This window comes from Astatotilapia calliptera, chromosome 12 (genome assembly GCF_900246225.1).
Source record: "Astatotilapia calliptera chromosome 12, fAstCal1.2, whole genome shotgun sequence".
NCBI classification, from domain to species: Eukaryota; Metazoa; Chordata; class Actinopteri; order Cichliformes; family Cichlidae; genus Astatotilapia; species Astatotilapia calliptera.
The window spans coordinates 16,245,255-16,270,954 of NC_039313.1; the positions used below are offsets into that span (position 1 = coordinate 16,245,255).

Sequence of the window (25,700 nt, forward strand, 5' to 3'; positions counted from 1 at the left end):
ATGGGAGAATTTGAAGCCGTTACATTTAAAAAGAATGGACTGACCTCCAACCAAAGCCATTCACACACAGACACGCATACATTCAGTGACTTCATGGTAAAATGGCCTAGCAAAATCAAAGAGGAGCTATTCAACTTGTGTTGTGTGACCTCTAACCCTAGTATGAATGATTGAACAGAGTCACAGAACCATAGCAGAAACCCTGACTGTCTGACAGACAGTGAAAAAACTTAGTGACTTTAGGACCTTTTGTACAAGAATGTAGAAGTTAGGAAGCAAGGATGTAGAAAGAAATGTCTCTCTCTCTGTATTACTCATTCAGCATGTTTCAGCATGTATTAGTTTATTCCATCCCTGGCCAGTGGGAGTTAATGTTGCTGTCTGCAGCTATCTTGCACATGCAAGCAGTATAAACTGTGTTATAGCGCTTTTGATGTATGCAAATGTTAAATTAAATGAAGCACTTTCTTCAAGCGATGCACACACAGACACACTACAACATAAACCCATGATACATCCGGGGCAATTTTAAGGTTTAGTATCTTGCCCAGGTAGCCTACCCTGCGGCATGCAGATTGTAGGAAATGGGGATCGAACCAACAACATTCTGATTAGTGGACAGCACACAGTCGCCCCCAATATATATGTAAATTTCTACAAGCTTACCTCCTCCAATGTGTTGCTGAGCTGAAAGATCTGTCCTTCTCCTTCTACCTGCCGTACACACAGTTTGCAGCTGATTTCTGTGGTGGCTGGACTTAATCTCTCCAGGGTGAAGGTACAGTGAAGAGTTCTCTGACTGCCACTCCAAACCTGGTAGAACGGGATCTCCTACAACATGCACAAATGTAGAAAATAAATACACGTTTTTTCAAAAATCTTTTTTCCAGGTAAATGCACCAGTACTACTGTTTTCCAGAATTTAACAATAAAAACATAACTTTAGCATCTGAAATGTGGACTTTTCTCCACATTTGTAAATTTTGTGACCATTTGAGGTCAGAAATGATTTTGGTGCCTGTATAGAATTGTTACATTTCAAAGTGCATCTACATGTGCATCCTTCTTACCTGATATTTTGCAATGAGTTTGCTCTTCCAATGTGCGCTTGGCACGTCATGGATGGACAGCCTCAGATTATGTGTGCTGTCCTTAAAGTTCAGCGTCTTTGGCTCATCCAGAAGCTTTCCTCCCATCTGGGTCTCCATCTGAAGAACCTCCTACACAAAACCCCACATAAAGAAATAACAACTTTATATTTACTCTCCAGGTTTCCCTCTGCTTCATCTCACTCACTGGACCATTTTCATACATTAGAGAATGTATAAGACCTTTGATTTAATTTGCAAAATTACTGCACATAAGGCACCATAAAACATCTAAAATGCATTAAAGATTTAATGAGATATCATCACACATCTCCATGCTTGTATGTCCTGATTTTAAGCAAAGCTTTGCTTTGCTAAACGCACTGAACTGAAAAGACACATTAAGAGGCTCAATAAAACCCTTGATTAATAATGCCCCACCAGTCAATGTACTGCTGTTTTGAGATATGAGGAAATGAAGCATATCTTTAATGCAATATGGTAAAATTAAATTACTTCTATTGGCATTAAAAGATGACTTCAATGTATCATATTGCTTACACTCTGGGCTTTAATACACTAAAAGAATAAACCTATTACAAATGATTACATTTTCGTCTTTTATGATGGTTGTTGCATCTAGTTTTAAATTCAGCAATAAAGCCTGTCTAGCTTCAAAGGATGAGAAAGGACAACCTCACTCCAGATCTAAAGGTGAAGCAAAGTACTTATTGTGGATTGTTTGTTGCAACGCACTGTGTTTGATTTCAATATAAAAATGACACACTCCATTCATTGTTTAGCCAATTGTGCAGGGAAGAAAACACTACGAAAGTACCAAAGTTATTTTTTATTTTGTGGGGATTTTTACTGACCCTAATAAAAAAGACATCTGTATGTATTTTTGGGTAAGTTCACACCAAGAGAATACTACAGAATTATATCTGAGCCATATTAATTGGCTCTTGAAAATACACACAGAAGCACTCGTTTATACTAAGTTATCCGTTTGAATTTTGATGCCTCCTACAACCTTTTCAAAATAATCAATTCCTCTAGCCAGCCTATCAATTATACTAAACAAAGTCCTCATCATTGGAAAAGAAAAGCACACCCCTGAACTCTCAATTAGAGCTACAATTGCTTGTTTGAACTGGTAAAACTAAGTGTTTTTTTATGTTTGTGCAAGAGTGTGCATGGCTGTGTGCCACTGACACTTGACTTAACATTGCATGCATAAATTACCACTGTTAATCTCCCATATCAGATGGTCCCTCCAGTGCTTTGAATTTGTTTGAATTCAGCAGCACTGCTGCTTTGACATTGCTTGACCCTGTGTTGTTTACTCCTTCTTAGCTCATTTCCAGAAGACAAGAGGTGCAGAAGCTTCTATTTACGACTCTGTGAAGCCCTTTCTGTTCAAATGCTTATATATACATTTCTTTTCAAATGTAAATTATCATGAAAGCATTTTAGTATGGGTAGTCCAAGAGAGAGCTAAATCTCTCACAGCACTAATAAATGCAGCAACACTTTTAGCCGATAGTATCAAATGCCTTCGGTGTTATTCAAGGCACTGGGGGTGAATACATACTCTATTTATCTAATATGTCTATTAAAACACAAGTGGAAAAAATACTACTTGGCTTGGGATTTATTTAGCTTCAATTCTTTACCTTGAGTGCATCTTGCGTATCATCCAGACAATAGACCCTGATGTGATAGTCCAAAGTTGTGCAGGAAACGGGCCCAAAAACAGCCAGCTTGAGCCTCTTGGCAGCTGCTTTGCCAATTGACTGGCCCACCAGGCAGTACGTCCCCAGTGTCTCTGTCAGAATGTGGCATGCCTCTGAGTCCATCTGCACATAGCAGGGGGTGGTGAAGTTTTCCTCTCCCACTACAACCACATCCTTCAGGAACCAGATACAAAAAAAAGGAGAAAATGTTTTTTATACACAGTACCATTTTGTGCCTATGACGGGTGACTGTGAATGCAATGTTGGAAGTTCTTTAACACAGTACTGTTGAAATACCATGTGAGCCTTTACTCATCTCAATCAAAAAGTTCTTTCATTTAAGAAAGGCCACCTTTTAAATTAAATCCACAATAGGTGCTGTTGTCAAATTAAACTTAACACTTGCTCAATCTGTTTCATATTAAAACTGCTCCAGACATTCATAGCCATAATTTCCTTTCTCATCTGAAGAGCTTTTTTTAAATTTTTCTTAGCAAAACGGTAGATGTAATCAGCATTAAACCTGAGATAAATGTCACAGTAGGATCACGTTGAGCAAAACTGCGTGACAACAGTGTTTGGCTTAAAACAACATATGTGATCAATATAGAGCAGAGTATTGTTAAAGAGACCATGAAAATGTAGATTATTTGCAAAGTGAATTTACAAAGTGAGCCATGATCTGGTTAATCTTGTTTTCCCACCTTTTTTTTTTGTTTTTTAGGGCTGTCCTTCGTTTGGTCATACAGACCACTATTGTTAAAAGCTGGCTGTTATTTGAGTACAGGCTTTATTTGAGAATTTACGGGCATTAAGCCACATCCTGTCTGTTAACATAACCTGACAGCACCTGCATTTGGAAGCTTTTCCACTAATGCAAACAGCCCATAAGTAAGCAAGGTTGCGGTTTATTTCAAATGCATTCCGCTCCTATAAACAGGTTTGTTTGCCGTTTTTGTTTTTATGCAAATTGAGTTAAGAGGTTTTCTTAACTCTAGAGGATTTTTAAAAGGTAAAAAAAGCACAGTTATTATTGTTGAGTTGTTACTTGCAAAAAGACAGTATGTGATGCACTGCTTGTAGTTTAACAACAAAAAAAGAAGGTTTTTCCAACACGCATGAATATAATACGGAATATAAATCTTTTTTAGCACACTGTAAGTGTATTTGCTGTATATACTTATAGAAGTACATCAGTGTGTACTTCGGGAGAATGATGAGACTTGGTTAAAGAGGTTGTCTGTGAAGTGTGTCCAATCCCGCTGTGGGATATCTGCTGGCTGTAGCTCATATCGTTTCTACAGTTCCCTGTCGCAGTCTGAGTTATGGTAAACCCATGCGTTTCTCTTGGTTAACGGAGGATGCACACGCTATCTGTGTTCTTATTATGTGACCACTGGATCCGCAATTAGTTGTGCAGATATCCATGTTTGCTTGTGTGACTCCGTTAACGTGTGATACAAATATTGAGTATTGAATCACAGTTCATGCGGGGTTGTGTTCCTACAGATGAGCTGAATCAATACAAAGAGGTCAGGAAGCAGTATGGTAGGAATCTGTTATTACTGGTAATCACAACTGTGGCTGCTCCCCCCTGATATGAGGGGAATTCAATTACCTTTCCTCTCACTCTTTTGGGGAAAACTTTGTGATGGGAAATGGATGTTCTACTGCAATAAAAGAAAAACAAATCGACTTCCTGATGAAATTCCACTTTTCATTTTTCTTGTTTTTTTTTTTTTAACCACTCTGCACCGAGCCTCTCCTCTGAATCTCTCTCACTCTCACTCTCACACACACACACACACACACACACACACACACACACACACACACACACACACACACACACACACACACACACACACACACACACACACAGTCTTATGCATGGCTAATTGTGCAAAGACATTGTGTTGAGCTGTGATAAGCAACAGAAGACAGCATACGGGCGCCTTGTAGACACAGTGATGCTGCAAGACAGTCTTATCACCCACACCCACACACAAGGATGCACACATGCGCACGCACACATGTGCACACACACAGACACACGCAGTAGATTGCTGAGGTAGAGACTTCATGCTGAGAGACACGGGAGGAGAGAGGAAGAGAAGGATAGAAAAAAAGGAGAGATAGAAGCATAAGAAGAAAGATGAGAGAAGAGGAGGATGGCAGAAGCATAACAAATTGCTTCTGATAGGAGTCTTCAACCCCCTGCTTGTCTACTAGCCTGTAGGCAATTTCTGTTTACCAAATTTTCTCTCCTTCTCTCCATCTCTTCCTCTCTCTCGCTCAATGAATACACAGAGTGTATGTGTAATTCAGGTTATTCCTCTATATGCTGTGTGTGTACCGTGCAAATGACTGCATATCACTTACTTGGTTATGGCTGTGGGCAGGTTTGCCATTACTTTGTGTAAACAATTATTTGCAGACTTTTTCACATTTAGAAAATTTTACTGTACACGTGCATCTCTGTGTATTCACATCCGTCAGAAATTTCAATTTCTCATTAGCTGGCAACACAGCGACAGCTTTTCTTTTCAAAAGCTGTATGTTGCCTCTCTCTAAAAACAGTGGAACATAAATAGTGCACACAAACAAAAAGGACACAAAGCTGAACGCTCACCTCCCATTCTCCCATGGCCAGCTGATTCTTCAGCTGTATGAGCCAGTCTTCCTGGACATTGTCAGAGCAGTGGTGGATGGTGAGAATCACTGGTCTGGTCAGCAGGGCTCCTGGAGGTCCACAGCTCACCACTGGGCTAAGAACTGTCTGGATGTCCTCTACTGGGGGTCTGGGAAACACAGATAACACTGAGGTGACACGACAGAAAAGAGCAACAGGAGGGCTGCGCTGTCGGATCCCAGCTACTGCGAGCTTCAATCGCACGAAGCTAAATTGGTTCACTTCAGGTCTGTGTTTTGTTTTTACCTTGTTAATATTTTGGACAACTAAAGAATCTTCATATACTCTAATTCTATTCTAATCTTAATATATTGATACCCTTAAATAGTCCACATTCATTGTGGATAAAGAGAAATATTTTAAGCTTTTTTTGCTCACAAAAATCGGAAAACTAGTATCTCAAAATTTTGGATTACGTAATTTTGAGTAAATTACTATTCAGTCAGTTTAAACACCGTGCATCTCTCTGTCTAACTGCGTACTCACAACCATAATTCTGGGGAAGCTTGCTGACTTGACAATTCTCCCGAAGGTGATTATCGACACTGTCCATAAGGAGGGTCACTGCTGAAAAGGCTGTCCGTTTGCAGAGCGCTGCATCGAAGTGTATTAATGGAAAGTTGACTGGAAGGAAAAGGTGCACAAGCAACAGGGATCACCGTAGTCTTGAGAGGATTGTCAAGAAAAGTCAATTCGAGAACTTGGGAGAGCTTCACAAGGAGAGGACTGAGGCATCTACTCAGAGGCTTTAGAGCACTTCATGCTGCCATCTGCTGACAAGCTTAGCCGATTTCCTTTTGCAGCATGACTTGGCACCTGCACACACTGTCAAAACTACTACCAACTCACCGTATTATTACAGTGTTTGATTGGCCAGCCGACACACCTGACCTGAACTCCATAAATAATCTATGGAGTATTGTCAAAACGATGACAATCCACTTAAATAAAAAACACAGATAAGTGAAAGGTTACTATCAAAGCACCCTCAATGACACTTCAGCAGGGCCACAAACTGACTGCCTACATGTCACAAGCAGTAATGCAGTAATTTGTGTTAAAGCAGTGTAGACTAAAATACTTTTCAGAATTGGACATGTGTGTATTGTAAATGCTTTTTTGATTGATCATAGAAAATAATCTAATAATATTAGATACCAGGTTTCTGATTTTCATGCTATAAGCCATCATTATCATTAAAAACGTCTGTTTACCTTTTCAGCTGAATTAGGAAAAAAGAAAAAAACAAGTTTCCCACAATATTCTAATTTTTTGAGATGCACTAGTACAAAGCTGGACATTTACGTGTGAGGAATAGATTACCTTTGCAACGTAGAGAACAGAAGAAAAACAGAGCAAGAACAAACTCTATTGGAGAATGATTTGTATAGTCAGCCTCAGTTGGATTCAATAGCTTGCAGCTCACGGGGCAGAAAATAAAAGGCTACTAATCATACACTCTTGTGCTTTTTATACATCTAAATGTTGGAACCTCAAGCACTCACTAACTAATGTATGACTCAGTACTGCAGCAGAAAACTTCAACATCCAAAAGATCATACATAGCAGTCTCATTTGTAAACTGAAAACTGAAACCAGATACTTAAACAACACTCGCAGTAAACGCAAAAAATATACAAGTCAAATGCCAGTACGATCCATTATCCCTCATCTTCCCGAAGCCATATATTGACTGTGAATGAGGCCATACAGATAGAGGAGATAGATCTAAATATTAACAATGTTTTTCTTCTGTTGTTTTTTTTTTTTTTTCAGCCCACCTTGTGTCAAGGGAGAGCTAATCCTTAGCAGTGTTATCGATTCAGCTGCTGGGGCTCATTATTGACTCATAAAGGGTTCACATGGGTAGAAAAAACAAAGATAAAAACAGTGGGAGTGAAACTATAGCACCCTTTTAACTACCTAATGCTGAGGTCACCCCTTAATGAATTACAGCTTTATTGATTTATGATGTTCTGTATCCTTTATCTTGCAAATACAACAAGAGATGCTTTGACTTTTGTTTGTTGTTAATCTGACACCTTAGGCAAGGGTTGCTGAGGTAAGTAAACGTAGCTATGTGATGTTCTGTGTAAACACAGCGGGCTGAAAACATGTTCGACTCTTAGAAATACTGCAGCATGTTGCACGGGGCCTAATTCCTATTGACTGCTGCTGATTGAAGAGAGTGTAAAATGAGTGCATGGAACAACATACATGACTCAAACTGTGTCTCTCCATTGTCCATAGTCATTTGGACCCTCTTGGTTGTATTTATCCAGGTTTTAAGATTCCCATTTTAAAAACCCCTTCAAGTAAATATGAATGGATTTTGCTCCGTATTGATTCCAAGGTGAACATCAATTTTTAACCGAATCAAAATCAGTGTGCCTTGTCACTTTAACAAAGAGAGAGCGACCTACATGATGTATGTACTTTTTTGGGAGGGGGGAGGGTTATAGAACATGTAACAAGATTAAAGCATTCTCAAAAATAACCACTAATCTGTTAGTTACAGTCGTTGCAGTGATCTCTCTACATACGGTTTCAAAAGCTCTGTTCTTTGGCTTTATAATGTAGCATGAAGTTAAAACCAATCAGTTGGTCGCACAACGGTCTGCTGTAGTTTGGCATATTTCAAAGTAATGAATCTTAAGAGCCTTACATTTAAATATAGTCCTGAATCAAAACCTGATTAACAATGTAAATTTAATGGATTAGTGTACAGATTAGGATGTTAAGTCGGTAGTAATTAATGTGTCAAATATTCCATTTTAAGCTGCTTAACTTAACTCTAATTCTGGTATTATAATATGCATTGTGCCACCAACTGACCTCTGCTGAATGAATCACAAAAAAGGTATATGTGAATGCACTATAATATATCCCTTTCTTATAGATTGTAAGTCTGTGTCACACTATGAAAGCTTCCTCACACCGCCATACAAACAGCTACAAGAAGCCACTGATCTGGGCAGAGGCAGAGAAGTACAGACAAAGGAAACAAACAAACAAACCAACAAAAAAAGGACACAGAGGGAGATGCAGAGATGAAGAGAAAAATAAGGACAGCAGGGAACAATTGAAAGGAAACAGCCACATAAAAGAAAAGAAAATGGGGAAAGAGAGACAAAACCTACCTCAAGCTATCCTTCCTGTGCACAGTCACATACATTTCATACACCCTGCCATGAGGAACAGCACCCGCTGGAACCAACAAACTGACTCCTGCAGGAGGAAGGACAGAGGAAGCAGAATGAATGAGTTTCATCACTGGATTTATCAATTTCACCATGCACAACTGAATTACTGAATGTGAAACCCATCATCACTTTATTAAGTAATGAATCATAATGATAATCTTTTTAAAGGCAACCCATGTAAAACCTTGTCTTAAATACTCCATTACAATGCAATATTTCACAGCCTTTGAAAGCTGCTTTTCATCAACAGGTCACACAACACATCTTTACCTTAATACAGCTGCTGCTGTCCTTTATTCTTTTTTTCCTTTGAAATCTTGGTTCATCACTAAATCATATGAATCTGACCGCAACAGTATCAACAAAGGTACTTACACGCTTAAGTATCTAATGAAGTCAGAGGCCAGTAGAGGAAATATATCTGAATAAATCACTAAAACAAACATTGCCACATATTCTTAACTTTACTGTGATCGCTGTTACTGATTACTGTTACTAATCAGCAAGAAAAATGATACAACTCTCCCTGTTTGCGGTCTTGTCACTGCACAGGAACCATTTTTGCTGTTAAACACTTGTGGGACGTTTACCAGAGTTGGGTACAATGAGGTGTCCTCCTTGGTTGTTGAAGGATCCATGAGCAGTACAGGAAGGATCTCGTGTTCGGGCCAAGCTCTGATTGCGAAGGTTCATGGTGTCACTGTTATCCAACAGGGACTGAGTTACCTATGTTGATAAAAGAACAGTAACAGTGATATTAACAAAACATTACAGTATTGTATATGACACATGCTATTCAAATTGGCCTGGCATTTATATACTATCTTCTAGTCTTACCAGCCACTCAAAGCACTTTATAGTACCAGCAACATTTACAGTGCTTTATCCTGTGCACTTTAAGTGTTTTGTTTATCTCATACCCAAGAGCTCAAGCTAACATGCGTGTCCTAGGCCTGTAGATGGAAACCAAAGCTCCCAGAGAAAACCCACAGCAGCACAGGAAGAAGATACACACTGTACACACTTACAAATCAGCAGAGCTACATTCACATTTGAAAACACTACTTTTTGAAAGCTCTGTTACATGTCTTTTAAACAAGAAGAACATGAATAGATGCGTGACTCTTTCTGCAAACAATGTTAGAGTAACCATGTAATAAGTATCTTTTTTTAATAGACCTTTTATGTGGGCAGGCATTGTCCACCGTTATGCATAAAAGCAATATGCAAAAGCTTAAAGCGATAAGGGTGAATGAGGTTCAAAAATGCATAAGGAGAAAAAGAATGCAATGCGGTTTAAAGGATTGAATTCCTCTGAAAGACTTCGCGTCGGATCACATTAAATATGTAGCCTAAAGCAAAAGCAAAACAAAGAAAAAGCAAAAGCGAAAATCTCATGAAAGTCCAGAGAAGTTTCACTGTGTCAATCTCATTTTTATTTTTGTCAGGACAAGAATTACAATGGAACTGTAATCGGTCCCTTTTCTTCTAAAATTTGACTTTATTGATCAATTATGCTTTTTACTTGCATAAGTTCCTTTTCTGTTCATTATGATGCCACAGGTAAGACCTCCATCTGCCTGGGGACGGGGGTGATGCATGATCACCTCAGGGTGAAATGTAAATGAAGGATTTGATATTCACTGTTTTACTCCAGCATCACACAAAGTTGAGAAGAACTAACGTCGCTAAACTAAGGATGAACACATCAGACTATAAACAAAGAAAATAAATAATGAAAAAATCCACAAATTACCTTGGCAAGGTCAGTCATTAGACACAGCATGTGATCAATTATAAAAAAACAAAAAAAAAAGAAACAGATAAAATCATCAAAAGGTGGCAACTGATCTGTAGAGTTCAAAGATGGAGAGTTCAGCCCTCGTACTGCCTGAGGACAGGTGCTGTGATGAAACTGAGCGGTTTCATCTGTATTTGTGACAACTGACTCTAGTATGCATGCCATGTATTTGACAGAGCAGGGAGGGAAAGTGGGGCACTTAGCCGCATGTATACTAATGGTGTGTAGTGTCTTCATGTGACTGGGAAGACATGCGCAGCTGTGCTGTGCTGTAGAATCTCTCACACTGCTCTTGCAGATTAAATACAGACAGGAGGAAATAGCTTACTGTGATCACACAAAATGCTTTCAAGCAGAAAAAAAGATACAAGCTCAAGGATATTAGTGTTGGGCAATACTACCTTAGGAGACAATTTAGACGTAAAGTCTCCTCCGAGGTCATCCTGAGGTGTGACCAGTCCAGAAGAGTTGTACACTTTGATCTTCAAGTTGGGAAGAGGATCCAGGAGAGGAGAGTTGGTCATTGGAATTTTGTCTGAAACATCATGAAGAGCATAGACTGGACCCCGATACATGGCAGCTGCATTTGTTAAGTCTGGCGGAGCAGTCAGCAAATCAGCTAGAGGGGTAAAATTGACACAAGAAGAGAGACAGAAGCACGAGAGAATTTACAACATGATATCAGAGCGGTTCAGGGAAAAGACAGACCAGCTAAAGTAAATCTATGGTGTTGTATAGTGCAGTGTGTGTGTGTGTGTGTGTGTGTGCGTGCGTGCGTGAAGCTGGGGACAGATGTGTAGAAGTTGTAGCAAGATCAGTGAGAAGGAAAAAGGGGGAGGCAGAAGAGTCAGTCAAGGCTGCTGATAAGCTATCAGTGTCTGGGATAATACATTGCTGTACACGGGGGCATGACCTGGCTGCATGAAGGACTAGTCATGGCTGCTGAACAGAGAGACAGAGAGAGCAAGAGACTTCTACTTCACCTCAAAAAACACTCAAATCTCCAGGAGTTAAACATGTGTATTATCAAAACTATCTCACAACACAACAGTTCAGTTTCAAGCTGTGCTATAAGCTCTTAAAACTCTCATCAGAGTCTACTTTCTTCCAAACCGAAATAACATTAGTGCGTACAGAGTGACATTCAACTTGTGTTAATACTCATCCATGTATCTATTTTCCACTATTTGGAATAGGTATAATACATAATATACATTTATGTGATGATACACTATATGAACAATTTTTTATGACATTATTAAAATCATCAGACTATGTTACTTTTGAAAATACACTGAATGCTGTCATTTCAATCATAATTCAGGCCAAAGGCACTTTGATCTTTGAATAACATTCAGAGCCTCTCATTTGTTTTTCATGTCATTAGTCATCACACGCTTCTGATTTACTACATCTTTCATTGTAGATGTAGTAAGTTACAAAGTCTCCCATAAACAAAGTAACTGTTTAACACACTATATTTAAAAAATTAGAAGTCTGTCACTTCTAATCAGTAAAATTCAAATGAATAAAAAAAAAAACCCTATCCTTTGACTTGTATAGTTTGATCTGAGGCTGCAAAACGTGTTAGAGTCTTTGTATATCCTGAAGTTTTTACCCTGCTCTTTCTTAAGCTGGCACAGCTGACGTATGCTAATGGAGGAATCTTGACTCTTTTGATGTATTGCAAGCAAACAAGCAGCCCACTTACACACAGAAGCACTGTCATAAACAAAACACTAGTGCATTGTCACAGGTTGGTACTACAAAAGCACTCGCACATGCAAATGTGCCTTGTGTACCAACAACACGAACACTATAAAGCACATACTGATACACACACCATAAACATGTGCCACATGCACTATACATGGGAAGGATAGGTAAGGCTCTCCTGTTGATTTCCTGTTGTGCTTATTGTGAAAAGGTTCATGCACACTACATCAATACTGTATGGTAATAAAAGTGCATGAGACACTGAATTATAGCTATAACCACCACAGCAACAGCAGGTTCACGCATGGCTTCTTTAGGATCCATACAGTACTGACCTACTGTTTTTTAATCATAAAATAAATAGTTAAGTAATTACAAATGCTTTGATATCACTCACAGTAACAGCAATGTTTTGTCTGCTAGAATGTTAGCCTCAGTGCTTTTAGATAGTTCTGCTGACGGACATTTACTTAAACTTCATCAAAGCCATTCAAGTGAATGTGCTTCGAGCAGCCCTGTAACAGTTCTGTAGAACCATCTTGCTATAACCACGTTGCAAGCACAGAAGCTACCCTAAGGGCAGAAGCACAACAGAGCTTACTTCTACACAAACCCCTCTCAGAAAATTCTGCAAATATTCAAGATTTAATTGGGACTGAGATCACAAGAAGACCAGTTACCTATTAAGGAACAAATCCCGATTATTTTTTTGGGCTCAGACTCTGAAAACCTGTTGTTCTCTCTAAGAGTCCATCCATTCTAATTTTAAATTTCCTTCATTGTCACCCCCCACCACCACCACTAACATGTATGCACGAACACACGCGCACACACACACACACACACATCTGTTGCCTATCACTCTCTTCCTTTCTCTATCACCAGGCTGTTTACCCTTAAAGCCAGCGGGTATTCCTGCCAAATCATCCCTGCTGAAATTTAATTAACAACTAACAGAAAGCCAGAGAGAGAGAGCGAGAGAGAGAGAGAGTCAGAGAGAGAGAGAGAAACACGCTGGGACATAATTCTTCATTAATTGTAATCGGAAATGGTCCCTCAACACAGAGTGACATGCATCCTAATGTTTTACTGATAAAATGTCACACTGTCTCTACACATAGGAACAAGTTTACTCCTCTCCTGTCCACACACACATGCGCAGTCATGCACAACCATTTTAGCTCACTGTTAACCAGTTAGCACTGCACACCCTCATCATGCACACTATGGTTTCAATGTTAATGTTCGGCCACAAATGAACACACCGTTAAAGAACACCCTGAAATATTTGCAAATGTAACCCTTTTCAAAAATGCTTTTCATATGGAGACCATAAAGTGCAGCTGACTATGATGAAAACAGACTGAGCGTTTGCTTAGTTTCTTTTAGAGTGTGTCATTCAAAGTTGTGGAAATGTATGAATACATGTTTGGCTGTAGGATCTACTCGCTTCACGTAGGCGAACTTTTACTGCGTTTGTGCAGGTCTGTGTTAAGAGATTTTAAATCAAGGTGTTTATGTCATTTCTTTCTACAAGAATAACCCGACCTAATGGCATCTTTGGACTGACACCTGATTAATACAAATTCCCTTCCTCTTCCTGGCTTTTCCAGTAAGCTTTTAACTCTGTGGACGTGTGCAGAGAGGAAGAAATGACAATACAGACAGCAGACAGTGAAATATAGCTCCATTTTAAAAGGAAGATAAACATGAGGGAGTGTCTGTTGTGGCTGGAGTCACATAGCTATGGGAAGACAGAGACATGGAGACTGGGATGAAGGGAGGAGGATGCTGATAAACAGGAAATATGATTGAACTGAATGTGCAGATATGAAGGTCGAGGGGGAAAAAGTGAAGAGCAGAATGAGAGTGACAGAGAGAGACTCTTTGATGGAGGAGAGCAGTGTCAGGTGTAAAGAGATTAATCCAAACCATCAGAGGAAGCAGAGAAATGAAACAAAATAATACTAGTGTCAAAGCTCTAAAGTGGATGGGACACACAACAATATTTCAATTGACAAATGGTCATATCTGTTGTTTTCTATCAGTCTCTCTGTGTATTTATCTCTCTATTGTATCAATCATTGGCTATAGTCATACTCTAGGACAACTTCTAGTGCTCTCTTTGAGAGAGCACAAGGTAGGCAGACCCTTGCTGTCAAGTTCCTACTTAACAGCAATTATCCGACTAGCCTGAGTAGCCTTCAGAATCGGTTTAAAGTGAGCATAGCAGGGATATTTTGAAGTAAGGTTGTATGTAGTCTGACTGAAACAGGATTTTGGAGCAACCAAGATAGATTTTTCCTCTTTATCCTGCCAAACAGACAGCTCTGTCTGGAGAGGAACTAAAGTTCTCTTCAAAGCCACCAGCCTTCTTTGACAAAATCTGTAGCTTTACATAGAAAAACTTTTTGTTTTGACATTGAGGGTGTGCTGATTGCCATCTATAAGGGTAATACAGTGAATATAAATAAGTACATCACATAAGTCAACTTGAAAGAGTTCCAGCTGACCCTGATTCTGTCTCCAACCATTGTAGTGTTTCTGTTTTGCTGTCATACCAATATTGATGGACCATTGAGGCAGCTGCACAGGCTAAATAATTTCACTGCATTTAAATACCACTTCAAGGTGGTTTATAAAGAAAATGATTGAACTTGCTGTACTGTCTTTATTGTAATACATTTTTTTCTTTAGAAAGACACCATTGCGTCGGAGAAGAAGAACAAAATTGCTTTTAAACTTGTGTTGGATGCATATAAATATATATAGATAGATATACTGTAAACATTCTGTATAGAGTTTCTGTATTTCCCCTCAGAATCAAATGTCAAACGCTCATTACCTGATCTGGCTGTCTTGATATTAACAGACTGGAAGCCTCCATTTAGTGCCGATGTGTCAATGATGTCAGAGTCAAAGTCGCGGTGCGTCTTGCGATAGACAAAGAGCGCCACGATGACGGAGATGACCAGGCACATAATCACTGCGATCACTATCCCCACATAGAGCGCCACATCATCTGTGCTCGGGGCAGCTGGAGGGGGACGAGAGAGAAGAAGACCATGTTAGACACGTACTGATGAATCAAGACCCATTCATACTTTAAATACCTTCTTAGGAGAAACTGTACATCAGAAATGTAAGTGGCTATAAACAACTTAGATAATACTTGTGGGGCAGTAGGGTGCTAACAGAGAATAAAATACTTTTATGATTCTGTCATTCGTAATTTGTGTTTGACAGTTTCACTTTTACCTCATACTTCAATTCAGACTCAAAGGACAAGTACTATGGGTTTCATTTCAACTGAACCTTTCAAACAGCCCTCCAGCTCGTGTAATATAATAATTTGTCTACACAGACAAAGACACCTTTCATAAAAAAAAAAAGAAAATTACCAACTCTTGAAACTTAATAAGGCTGTTAATTATTTTACAGGGGGGTCCTAACAGCCATTTTCAGTTGTACTCTGGCTGGAACAATGGTTAAACTGTCATTCATGAGGCACATCTTGAAGCAGAAGACGGATCTAAATTTTTAACTGATGGTTGATGCAGATGGTAAAAGGTATGTGACACACTTAAGGATGAAGAGGAGAAGAAATGAGAAAAGGATGAAAGGAAACGAGATCGCTGGGGATGAAGATGAGGATGTAATTGGAAGGAAAGGCAATCTGTGGACAGAACACACATATGGAGAGTGCAAGTGAATAGAAATGAACTGAAAGGAGAGTAAGAGGTTGGCTGATAAAGTCAAAGGAGAGCGAAGAGAGAAGACAGTGAAATGGCGAGGAAAGGAAAGAAGCAGAGGAGAGGAGATAACAGCAAAGCAGGCAAAGGAAGTAGGAATGCACTTGAACTTCAAAGCAGCAAAACAAACAAGCCTACATATTTAATATGAAAGTGCCTGAGAAACTCTTAGTGTACTCTCACTGTTAAAGAACTGCTCATAATCATGTCCTGTGTAGCGGGTGGGAGGGGATTTGTCTGCAGCTATTAAGAAGACTGAAAAGTATAGGAATCCTGCTTTTAATCCACCCTTAAAGTTGAGAGGCAGATAACAGGCTTTTAGCTACAAACAGCCTGAGTCATTTGCTAAAGGATTTGCTGTTGTCGCATCAGAACAAGTTCATAAAGCACAAACTTGATTATGCATGAAAGAATGTGGCACACAAACATTCACGCTTACACATGCTAACACACGATGCACATATTCACAGAGGAGAGGTCATCTGTGACGCTGCTGGTTACTCACTTGCCACTTGAGGGAGCTATGAGCCACTTTTAGTGTCCCTCGAGAACCGAACACGAGGGTCAGGCTTTCCCCCTTTTTTAAAAGTTAAGTTCGAGAGAGATGTGAACAAGGTCTCTCTGGGCACTTTGTTCATTACAAAAAAATGATTCTGACCTTTTTGGCAAACACCACAATGTTGACCATCCCACTAGAAGCAGTGTAATGCTTTTGATCATTTTTAAAACAAAATATTTCACAACAGAACGTAGAGACGTTCACTTTGCCTCACATAACAGTAAACTGCATCATTAGGTGTGAGCCTATAGCGTGAATATGTCACTTGTAGCTATTTTTCCTTCTCCTGCCATTTATAGAGAACACAACGAATCAGTTAACAGAGACAACCTTCTGCAGATCAGTCAATATTGCCGTGGACTAAAGCATCGTTCCTGCCTCCACACGAACGGTCTCACTGACTGAATGCCGCTGTCTAGATCGACTTCGGAAAGACCGCGCCTCGTGTGTCACACAAGCCACACTGTGGCAGAGGGGAAAAAAATCATTCCTATAATTTGCGTTTACAACCTCCGATCTGTGTTTAACGACAAGATTTACAGCACTGTGGCTGTTTGCTATAGCTGCCAAATATCTGCTCTTCAGATTTAGCACAGACGCAGAGCACCACCTTTAAATCTTCAAAGTCTACCTCAAATAGGCTTTGTGACATGCAGTTACCAGTTTTCATTCTGATGTTGCCTGTCGAAAATTCCCCGATGCCCCAACTTCCTTGCTGTGTAAAGATGCCCTGTTATCAAGGTCCTTGCAATTGCCAAAGGGGAATAGAATTGGATAATCCTCTTAAGTACCAATTCCCTGATCTTAATTATGATCATCATCATCCCCATCTATTAAAAGAAACTTTATCTTGTGTCTACTTTAAGTTGAAGGTCTAGAACTTCACAGCACATGCAAAGTCAGAAAGCCTCAAGAAGCATCACTTCTCAGCTCACTTATCCCAGTCTCCTACAGTGGTTTGGGACACTTTAACTAGGCTATAGCCCTGTTCTCAAAATATAAATGTATGTTTGAGTGCATCTGTGTGTTTGTGTGTATGCACTGACTGTAACTTGTTTTATCTCAGTGGACTTAAAAGCCTTTCTTCACTCTCTATCAGTTTATATCCCGTCCCCTTTACATCTTTCGCTCCCTCAGTAACTCACACCTCTCTCTGACTCCCTCTGTTTCCATCTGTTTGATTTGTAGATGAATGAAACAACATGTCCCATTAGAGCTTCCACCTGCCTGAGTAACCTACATACAACTGCTTGATACCAAATGGTTTTTTTTTTATTCGTTCCCTTTTTTGTCCTAGATTTGTCTTTTTATTTCTACTTACACATAACCATCACAATATGACAAACTTGCACTTATAAATGGTGCTTAGTGAGACTCATACAAAGACGACCGTTTTTAAAGTAAATGAACAGAACTGATTCCGAAGTTGTCACTTATTTCATAGACTATTCAAAACCCCAGTGTGTCTTTTTTTTTTTTTATGAAAAAAGACATTTAAAAGAGTGAAAATACACCTTTATCAAAAATGAGACCTTTTTAAAAATTTGAGCTAAGTAATAAAATACATATTGTGTCCCATGTTCTCTCCCAGTGACAATGACAACTTTAGAAATGTGAAAAAAAGCACTAATGCACAGTATCTTTTCTTGGGCACTCAAGTTGTCTAAGCTCTCTGTATGCATCTCTTTCTTTAGTCTTTCATTTTCATTGTGCTTTCACATAAAACACAAAGTGCTGCTTGGGCTGAAAACTGCCTTTTCTGTAATTCTGATGCTCTTTTGTTGTCTGACTAACTGCATAATAGGCCACACTTTTCTGACATGATTGTGACTAAAAAAAGGAACTGAACAGAGTGCAGTCTGACTAAGGACTGATAGATGCACACCGATATTCACTTTTATGGGTCACAGTGAATGGATAGACAGATACGCACAAACGGACATGTCTATTTCCTGCACCTTTTCTCCCTTACCTGATACCCCCTCCCCTGCACCTGACAAGCAGTTTCATGTTCAACACAATCACCAGCACGGCTAGCTAAATTGGATTTAGATTAAAAATATGTACCTTTCAACAAAAAGACCTGAAATGACTTAAATAATGACTAAATCACCTGGGAAGGAAGACAAACATTTAAACACCTCATCTGTGATGTTCCGGCAAGTGCTACCTGACAGCCTCTCTATAGAAGACAGAATCTTCTAAAGGTCAGGAGACACACACATGCACACACTAATAATAATATATAGGCCACACACACGCACACACAACAGATATACATGCAAGTGGTTAAAGATTTGACAGTGGTGTGGGAATGCTTGGTTTGTACAAATTTAGGAGGCATTAGTGTGCTCATACAGTTGAATTGTGGAGACATAACTCCCATTTGGGGTCTAAAAGTGTCATTTTGCAAATGTATTTCCAATTGGTAATGCTTTGGTGGACCTCGGTATTTGATTCTGATGTTAGATTTTATTAAAGAATGGCACAAAATGTAAAATATTTTACTCTTATGTAGTTGTTTTGCACAATAGTTATACCTTAAATTGTACATGTTTGTTTTGTGCTCACAGTATGTGTGTAATGTCAAATGCGGCTTAGCTGCAAAGCCAAGGTGATTTTGCCAACGTTGCTTTTTTGTTTTGGGAGCAAGATTTGAGCGACTCATTGCATCATAGCTGCTGCAGCTGAACTGACTTTATCTCTGAGGATTTAGTGACATGTAGTGTGGAACCAAATGCATCAGCCAGTGTTGGCACTGTACACTACACGTGCTTACATGTGAACAAACCTGAAGACCCAGGAATTTGGAGCAATTATACACACACTCAGTTTTACATGCAGTCGATAACACACATGGGCTAGCGGAACGAAGCCCCGGTCCACCATCACTCAGCACGGATCACTGTCTATCAATTGGCCCAGCTTTTTGTCATTCTCGGAGTCTGTCCAATCTGCCACAGCGAGGATTTAAAGAAGGGGGAAACAAGGATAACTCAGATTAAGTCATCTCTATCTTTTCTGTGATCTGCATCCAAAGCAGAACTGTGGACAATCACTACTTGAAACTCATTCAACTGCCTTTTTGATCTTGCTTGGCACAAACATGCGGACACCAACACCAACTCCTGGCAGATGCATCTGTTCTAAGTAACTGTCAGGGGTGATTGAAAGGGGGGGTGAGAGAGAGTGAGCAGTCATTTCTAAATGTGTCTGTGCTTCAAGAATGGTTGGGGAAAAAAACTTAATGGTTAAAAGTGTCAAGAAATAAAATATGGAATCACTTGAAAGGCAATAAAGCCAGAAGGTGTAATTCTATGACTACAACAAAGTTTGCAAGGAAAGTCATTAGAGCTCATGTATTCTTTAACCCTGTAACACAGTGTAATTGCTGATATTTAATGAAGTGTAACTGAATGGGACATTATGACCTCTCTCAGTGTATCCTGGCCACAGTTATGAATAATAAAATACTACCAATCTCTCTTTTCACACGATGGCTAAATCACATTTTCACAAAACAAACAAGGTACAATACAAATGCATAATGAAGCCGTTCAAATTATAATAATTTTGCTGACATTTGCTTTTTGAGCTTTTCAGCCTCTATTTATGAACCACCCTGAGATAAGAGCTGATCAGCCATCAGCTGTCCTCCCTTGTGAAGCTGTCAACAGTGAATGCAATGCAACCATAAGGAATGACAAGGGATTTCATTGTGAAACCTATCATAGGTGTGACTGACGGATGTTGTTAAGGTAAATCTACTCTGTAAGTTATTAAACCATGGCTTCTTGGTATAGTGGTTTATGTATTCACCTAACAAGGAAAAAAGCCCAGGTTTCACCAAGGAGGAGTCTGAGATTCTTTTGGAGTTGCATCAGGAAGGGCGACCAGCGTAAAAATCAGCCAAATTAAACAGAGTAGAGCTACCTGTTGTGGTGACACCCTGTTAATAAGAGAGCAGAGAAAAGCAGCTTTATTGGGACTGGATTTCTAATCAGAGAAAAATGGCTGAGAAGGATGTTTTGAAAAGAGAAATGTCAGCACCTGTTCATAATTATTTAGTCTCTTATTTGGCTTGGATGCTATGGCAAGTTAAAATAACTATGAAGGGGAAACTAAAATGATAATAACCCAAAAAAAGAATAAAAAAGAAAACAAAAAAGAAATTACTCATATACTGTGGGCAATAGGACACATCAGTATCAGCACAACTATACTTATGAAATATAAACTGGATTAAAAAAAACTGTCAAAAATTAAATTCAATGATCAAGCCGCAACTGGAATGACCCATATGGAAAAGATATATATAAATCTTATAAAGTTTGTATCTGTCTTGTGTGAAACTTGTATGAAAAGCATATAACAGTGAAAACAGATATAAGAGCCCATGAAAAATTATATAATGAAACTTGTATGTTTTGGATACTTACTAAAACAATGTATGAAAGTAATGAGAAAGTGGCTACTTTCATGAGTAAATCATGTAATCCTTATATGATTTACTCATGAAAGTGGCCACTTTCATGAGTAATCACATATAAGTTTTTACTATTTCTTTTCCATATGGGGATACTCGGGGAAAGCAGGATCAGTTTGGTGATTAGTGGCTCTCAAAGCTTCCCACAGCTTACGTTCCTGCCTGCATTTTTGAATGAAACACTGTAGCAATCTGTTAAATGAGGTATGACTGTTTTTGTCTCATTTTTAGCTCTCTCCATGTCTTGATCCATCTAGGACTAGTCATCTAACAAAGCACCGTAGGATAAAACTGCTGCAGCAGAGCCTGAACGAGAGTCATTAGAACACATAAGAGAAACACATAGATCGCTTTGAAGATAAAACGAGAGCCCCTGCAATGAGAAGTAAAAAGCAGAGTAATAACAAGTGGCAGAGGTCCTTTTGCCTCTTGCACCTCTCAATTTCTGTCTCCTTCATTATCGTGTAGTAAATTCTGTTGTTCTATAAGTAATAGTAAGTGAGATGGAAAGAAAAGGGTGGCGGAAAATCAAAAGCAGTGTGGAATAAAGAAGTAGGATAGCAAGTAAAACTGATTAATATATTTATTAAATCCTTTCATTCATTATTCATTCTTTTCATTACTCATTAAGAAGCACCCATACCTCTTGAAATAGTAATACCCTTGCCAGGTAATCTTGTGCCCTCCTGTAAATTACCACTAAAGGAGAAGGGGTCAATTCAGTAGAACTGATTGAAAATCTGAACTAGTTCGGGGTCCATAGCTGAAGCGCACTGAGCTCTATGAGAGCCAATAAGCTTGTAAACACAAAGTAAGTGTTCAGAACGAAGGCAAATTGCCTACTTTGGCAATGATTCAAAGCTGGCTGGCTACTCTCCAAACGGCAACCGCTGCAACAAACTCACAAATTGTGAGTCAAGTAAACTGATGCTGAATCGATTCACTGCTATAAGACAAAACAAAGGAAAGAATCGAGTTAATGAACGGAAACTGTCACTGTTATGGGGTAGACTTTGCAAGAGGTACCTCCTGCAATCGTGGAAGGCTGGTTATGTCTAACTAGATGTCCATTACAAGACAAATACAATGTAAAGCTACACAAAATAAAAGCATGACACCATGTTTCAACGCATAATTCCATAACCTTAAGTCTGTGGGTTAACTTTTTTGTATGATGTTGTATGTAGAATCTGTCCACTGTTTCTGGTTCAGTTCAAATGTACTGCAATGGCATCAAAACTCTGCCCATAGCTAGAACTGCTCATCCTTCGAGGATAGATTTTAATTATACATCAGTACAGTTTTGCAGCATTTGCTTGTAATTTAAAGGATGGAAACACACTGACATGCACACCCAGAAAGAAATGTAGAGGACACAACTGTAAGTTAAAACCTGTAAAGTAAAATCTGTATAGGGATCAGTATGCAACAAAACAAAGATACCACCACTATTTCCTTTGTCTAAGAGCAGGGTTACATTTCAGAACTGCTAATGCTGCTGTCTGTAGACTTTACTGTGCTTTCAGACTTCCTTGATAAGCACAGCAAGTTGATTGTACATCAAGGCAACAGATGTAAGACATCAGCAGAGCTCTTATCCGGTAATATAAAATGACATGAAACAATAAAAGAGAAAGCATGAGCCAAAGGTCAATGCTCAATCAAAGAAACACTGAGATGAGTAAGACAAAAGAAAAATGGATGGTGGTAAAACAGAAAACATTGACTTACATGGAATTCCCAATTCATTCTTTTCTTTGGACTCAGTGGACTTCTGAAACAATGAACCTTGGGATGGGAAAAAGAAAAGGGATGGTGGAATGATGGATGAAGGGAAAAGAAAAACAAAACAAAATAAGACCAACATCACAGGACACAGACCTTGAGCTAGACTTTTTTTTTTCCTCTTTCTTTAAAATCGAGGTTGAATGAAAACATACAGACCACATTGAGACTTTCATTGTGCATCAGGATCTTCACACAAATCTGAGCAGTAAGACGAAATGTGGAAAGACTGCACCGGCTGTGAAAATCGGTGTACTCTGAGCTATGGTACATGTAAGTGGCCTAAAGACGGAACTGCTAGCTATCGTCAATCAAGAGAATTTTGTTCCCCTCTGTTGATGTTCCTCTTTGAATTTACTTTGAATTCGTAGATATTTGTGCTTATGGTGAATGCTATGGATTATAACAGGGTGACCAGCATTGCTTGCTGAATGGCAGCAGCACTTTTAGTCTGACATCTGTTTCAGCTCTGTTGCGACAAGAACAGATGTTTTACATATTACATTATATATAGGTTTTAATTTAATTTGCTCTTAACTTTTTTGTATTTTCTACTTTTTTAAGCTCCTTCTGTACATTTTTTTTAAACTTTCTGTGGCATTTTTTCTCGATAAGGTCTTCATTTTTATTTCATAAGAAGTTACACTGTTTCCCTGTGTCTGTCTCCTGCAACACAACAATTTTGAAACTTTTGGGATTAAAAAAATAAATCTTATCTTTCTTATCTTATCATGAAAAAGCCTGGATGCATTCAGTTACTGCTGTGTCATTCTGAGTGGTTCACTTAGTTGTGGCAGACAGAAGGTCTATGACACAGATAAACCACTCATGTACTGATGTATAATTGAAGCGCTGGTGTATAATTGATAAAGCCAACATAGCTACATGGTGTGCTTAAAAGGTTCTTGCCAGACCAGCTGATCGTGGAACACTGATTCAGCACTAAAAAGCGAGAAACATTGGCGAGGTTAAGTGGGGTGACAAGCACATATAAACAAACAGCAAGACAAATGACAGGCTTAATGTGGTGTTTTGCTTTAGCTGTACAGGTGGGCTGGGCTACATAGCCCAGGAATTTAGGTTTCATACTTGAATTTGCATGGGCGTAAGACAACAAGCAACTGGCTGCATTTGGTTGACTGCAACAAAATGTCACAATGATTAACATCTGAATCAGTGATTATAGTAGCAGCAGCACACTGTGATAAAAAATGTATCATACTTTAATTATAAAGCAATTGTTCAAACAAATAATAACAATGAAAATATGGTGGGTGTAAAATGAAGCTTAAAATGATTCAGAAAGACCCAACACGAGCACGATGGAGAGAAAAAACAGCACAGTGGATGAGGGCAAAGCTTTTAGACAAGGAGCGGCAAACAGCTAGCATGCTGGGTTAGAAACAATAAGACAATGTAGCCACAATAAGAAGGAACACAAAGGGGAAGAACAGGGCTCTCAATGGGGAGATGGGTTGTTTGATGCTGTGTTGTACTTGCTGACACTGCTCATCATTTTGTGTGATACAACCCACACCTGAGTGTTTTATCCAAACACTAGATTACATAACTGCCAGAGCCTCCGGGTACTTTTAAGTACAGTAGCATCTGCATTCATACACGTGTGTGTGCTCACAGAGCAGGCAGCGAGTAAAATATTATGCACTCAAGGATGGCACAGTGGAGGTCTGAGTGAATCCGTTCCAAGAATCCTGATCAATGTGTCAGAGAAATGTCAAACGGCCAGAACATATAAAACAACACAAACGGCTCCAAAACCCCTGAAAGACTCAAACACTCAGGCATGCATGCGTCTAACTTAGAGATAAAGAAAATGAAACAAACAAAAACAAAGAGAAGTCACTCCATGCTGCAAAGAAGTAAGGTCAAATGGATTTATGCCTCTCAGGGTTGAATAACTTTATAAAAAAAAAAGAAAGCAAGAGATGGTAGACGCGACCGAGAAAGAGAAAAAGAGGGAGTGTAGAGTAAAGTATGGTTGAGCACCAAGTCAATTACAGACCACTATCTAAAATACTGCACCCCCAGCACAATCACTGAGAATAAATTATCAGACCTGAAAACCTCCGAGTTACAATTTAAAGTCTTTAAAGGCAGCAAATAAGAACTGCCCTGCCATACTAATGAACTGCTGCTTAAAGGCCACATTTTAAAAGAGCTGTCGTTCATAAACCAGCAGGAATCACTCCACGCCTTTCAAATATACCACAAATATAGTATCTGAAAAATGCTTTGCATACAGAATCTCCTTCTAATACACGTCCATGCATAGAAAACAGTAGAAACATTAGTGCTGGCATAAACCCATCTTTGAGCAGCCGTTTTAAAGACAGGAAATCAATTACAGGAAATGAACCTAAGCTTATACTTCCCTTGGTTTTATCCCATATTCTGGGGCCATACCTTATAGGCTGCAGGGAATCTCTTAAATGGATTGGAGTTGGGTATACAATGCACCATGGTGCAGCTAGAGTAAGATTTGTCAATACTATGCCTACTGCAAAGCTTTTTTTAGGGAATTATATCATATTATTCCATTGCTCATGGCATAGCCCATCTATTGAATCATCACTACTATTCCCTCCATTCTTGCTGTTGAAAGAAGATGCTCGCGCAAGTAACAACTCCAGCTGGAGGCTTTTGTGTTCAGTGATAAAGTACATATATTTTCCCTGAAAAGAATCAGAAATGCTTCAGTGAGAGTAAATTTAAGTACATTTAAAATGATCAAAACCTGCAATAAAAAGCTCACTTGTTTAAAAAACACTTTGATGATAAAATTCAGCAAGATGATGACATTATGTTAACATGAACATGCATAACATAACCAAGTGATTCAGGGAAAAAAAGAATAAAAGTTG

The 25,700-nt window shown here is 39.0% G+C and overlaps 1 protein-coding gene across 2 annotated transcripts in view; it reads right to left on the reverse strand.

Annotated features, from left to right (window-relative positions):
• Positions 1–25,700, reverse strand: part of LOC113033572 (netrin receptor UNC5C) — a 184,688-nt gene that overhangs the window by 6,118 nt on the left and 152,870 nt on the right. The window contains exons 8-16 of one of the 2 annotated variants that reach the window (XM_026187526.1): positions 22,765–22,821; positions 15,082–15,273; positions 10,922–11,139; positions 9,310–9,445; positions 8,657–8,744; positions 5,457–5,625; positions 2,765–2,998; positions 1,071–1,220; positions 667–831 (exon numbers count right to left, since the gene is read on the reverse strand). In XM_026187526.1, the coding sequence (XP_026043311.1) occupies positions 667–831; positions 1,071–1,220; positions 2,765–2,998; positions 5,457–5,625; positions 8,657–8,744; positions 9,310–9,445; positions 10,922–11,139; positions 15,082–15,273; positions 22,765–22,821 (1,409 nt within the window). The remainder of the gene's footprint in view (positions 1–666; positions 832–1,070; positions 1,221–2,764; positions 2,999–5,456; positions 5,626–8,656; positions 8,745–9,309; positions 9,446–10,921; positions 11,140–15,081; positions 15,274–22,764; positions 22,822–25,700) is intronic. The other variant, XM_026187527.1, reaches the window with a different exon arrangement.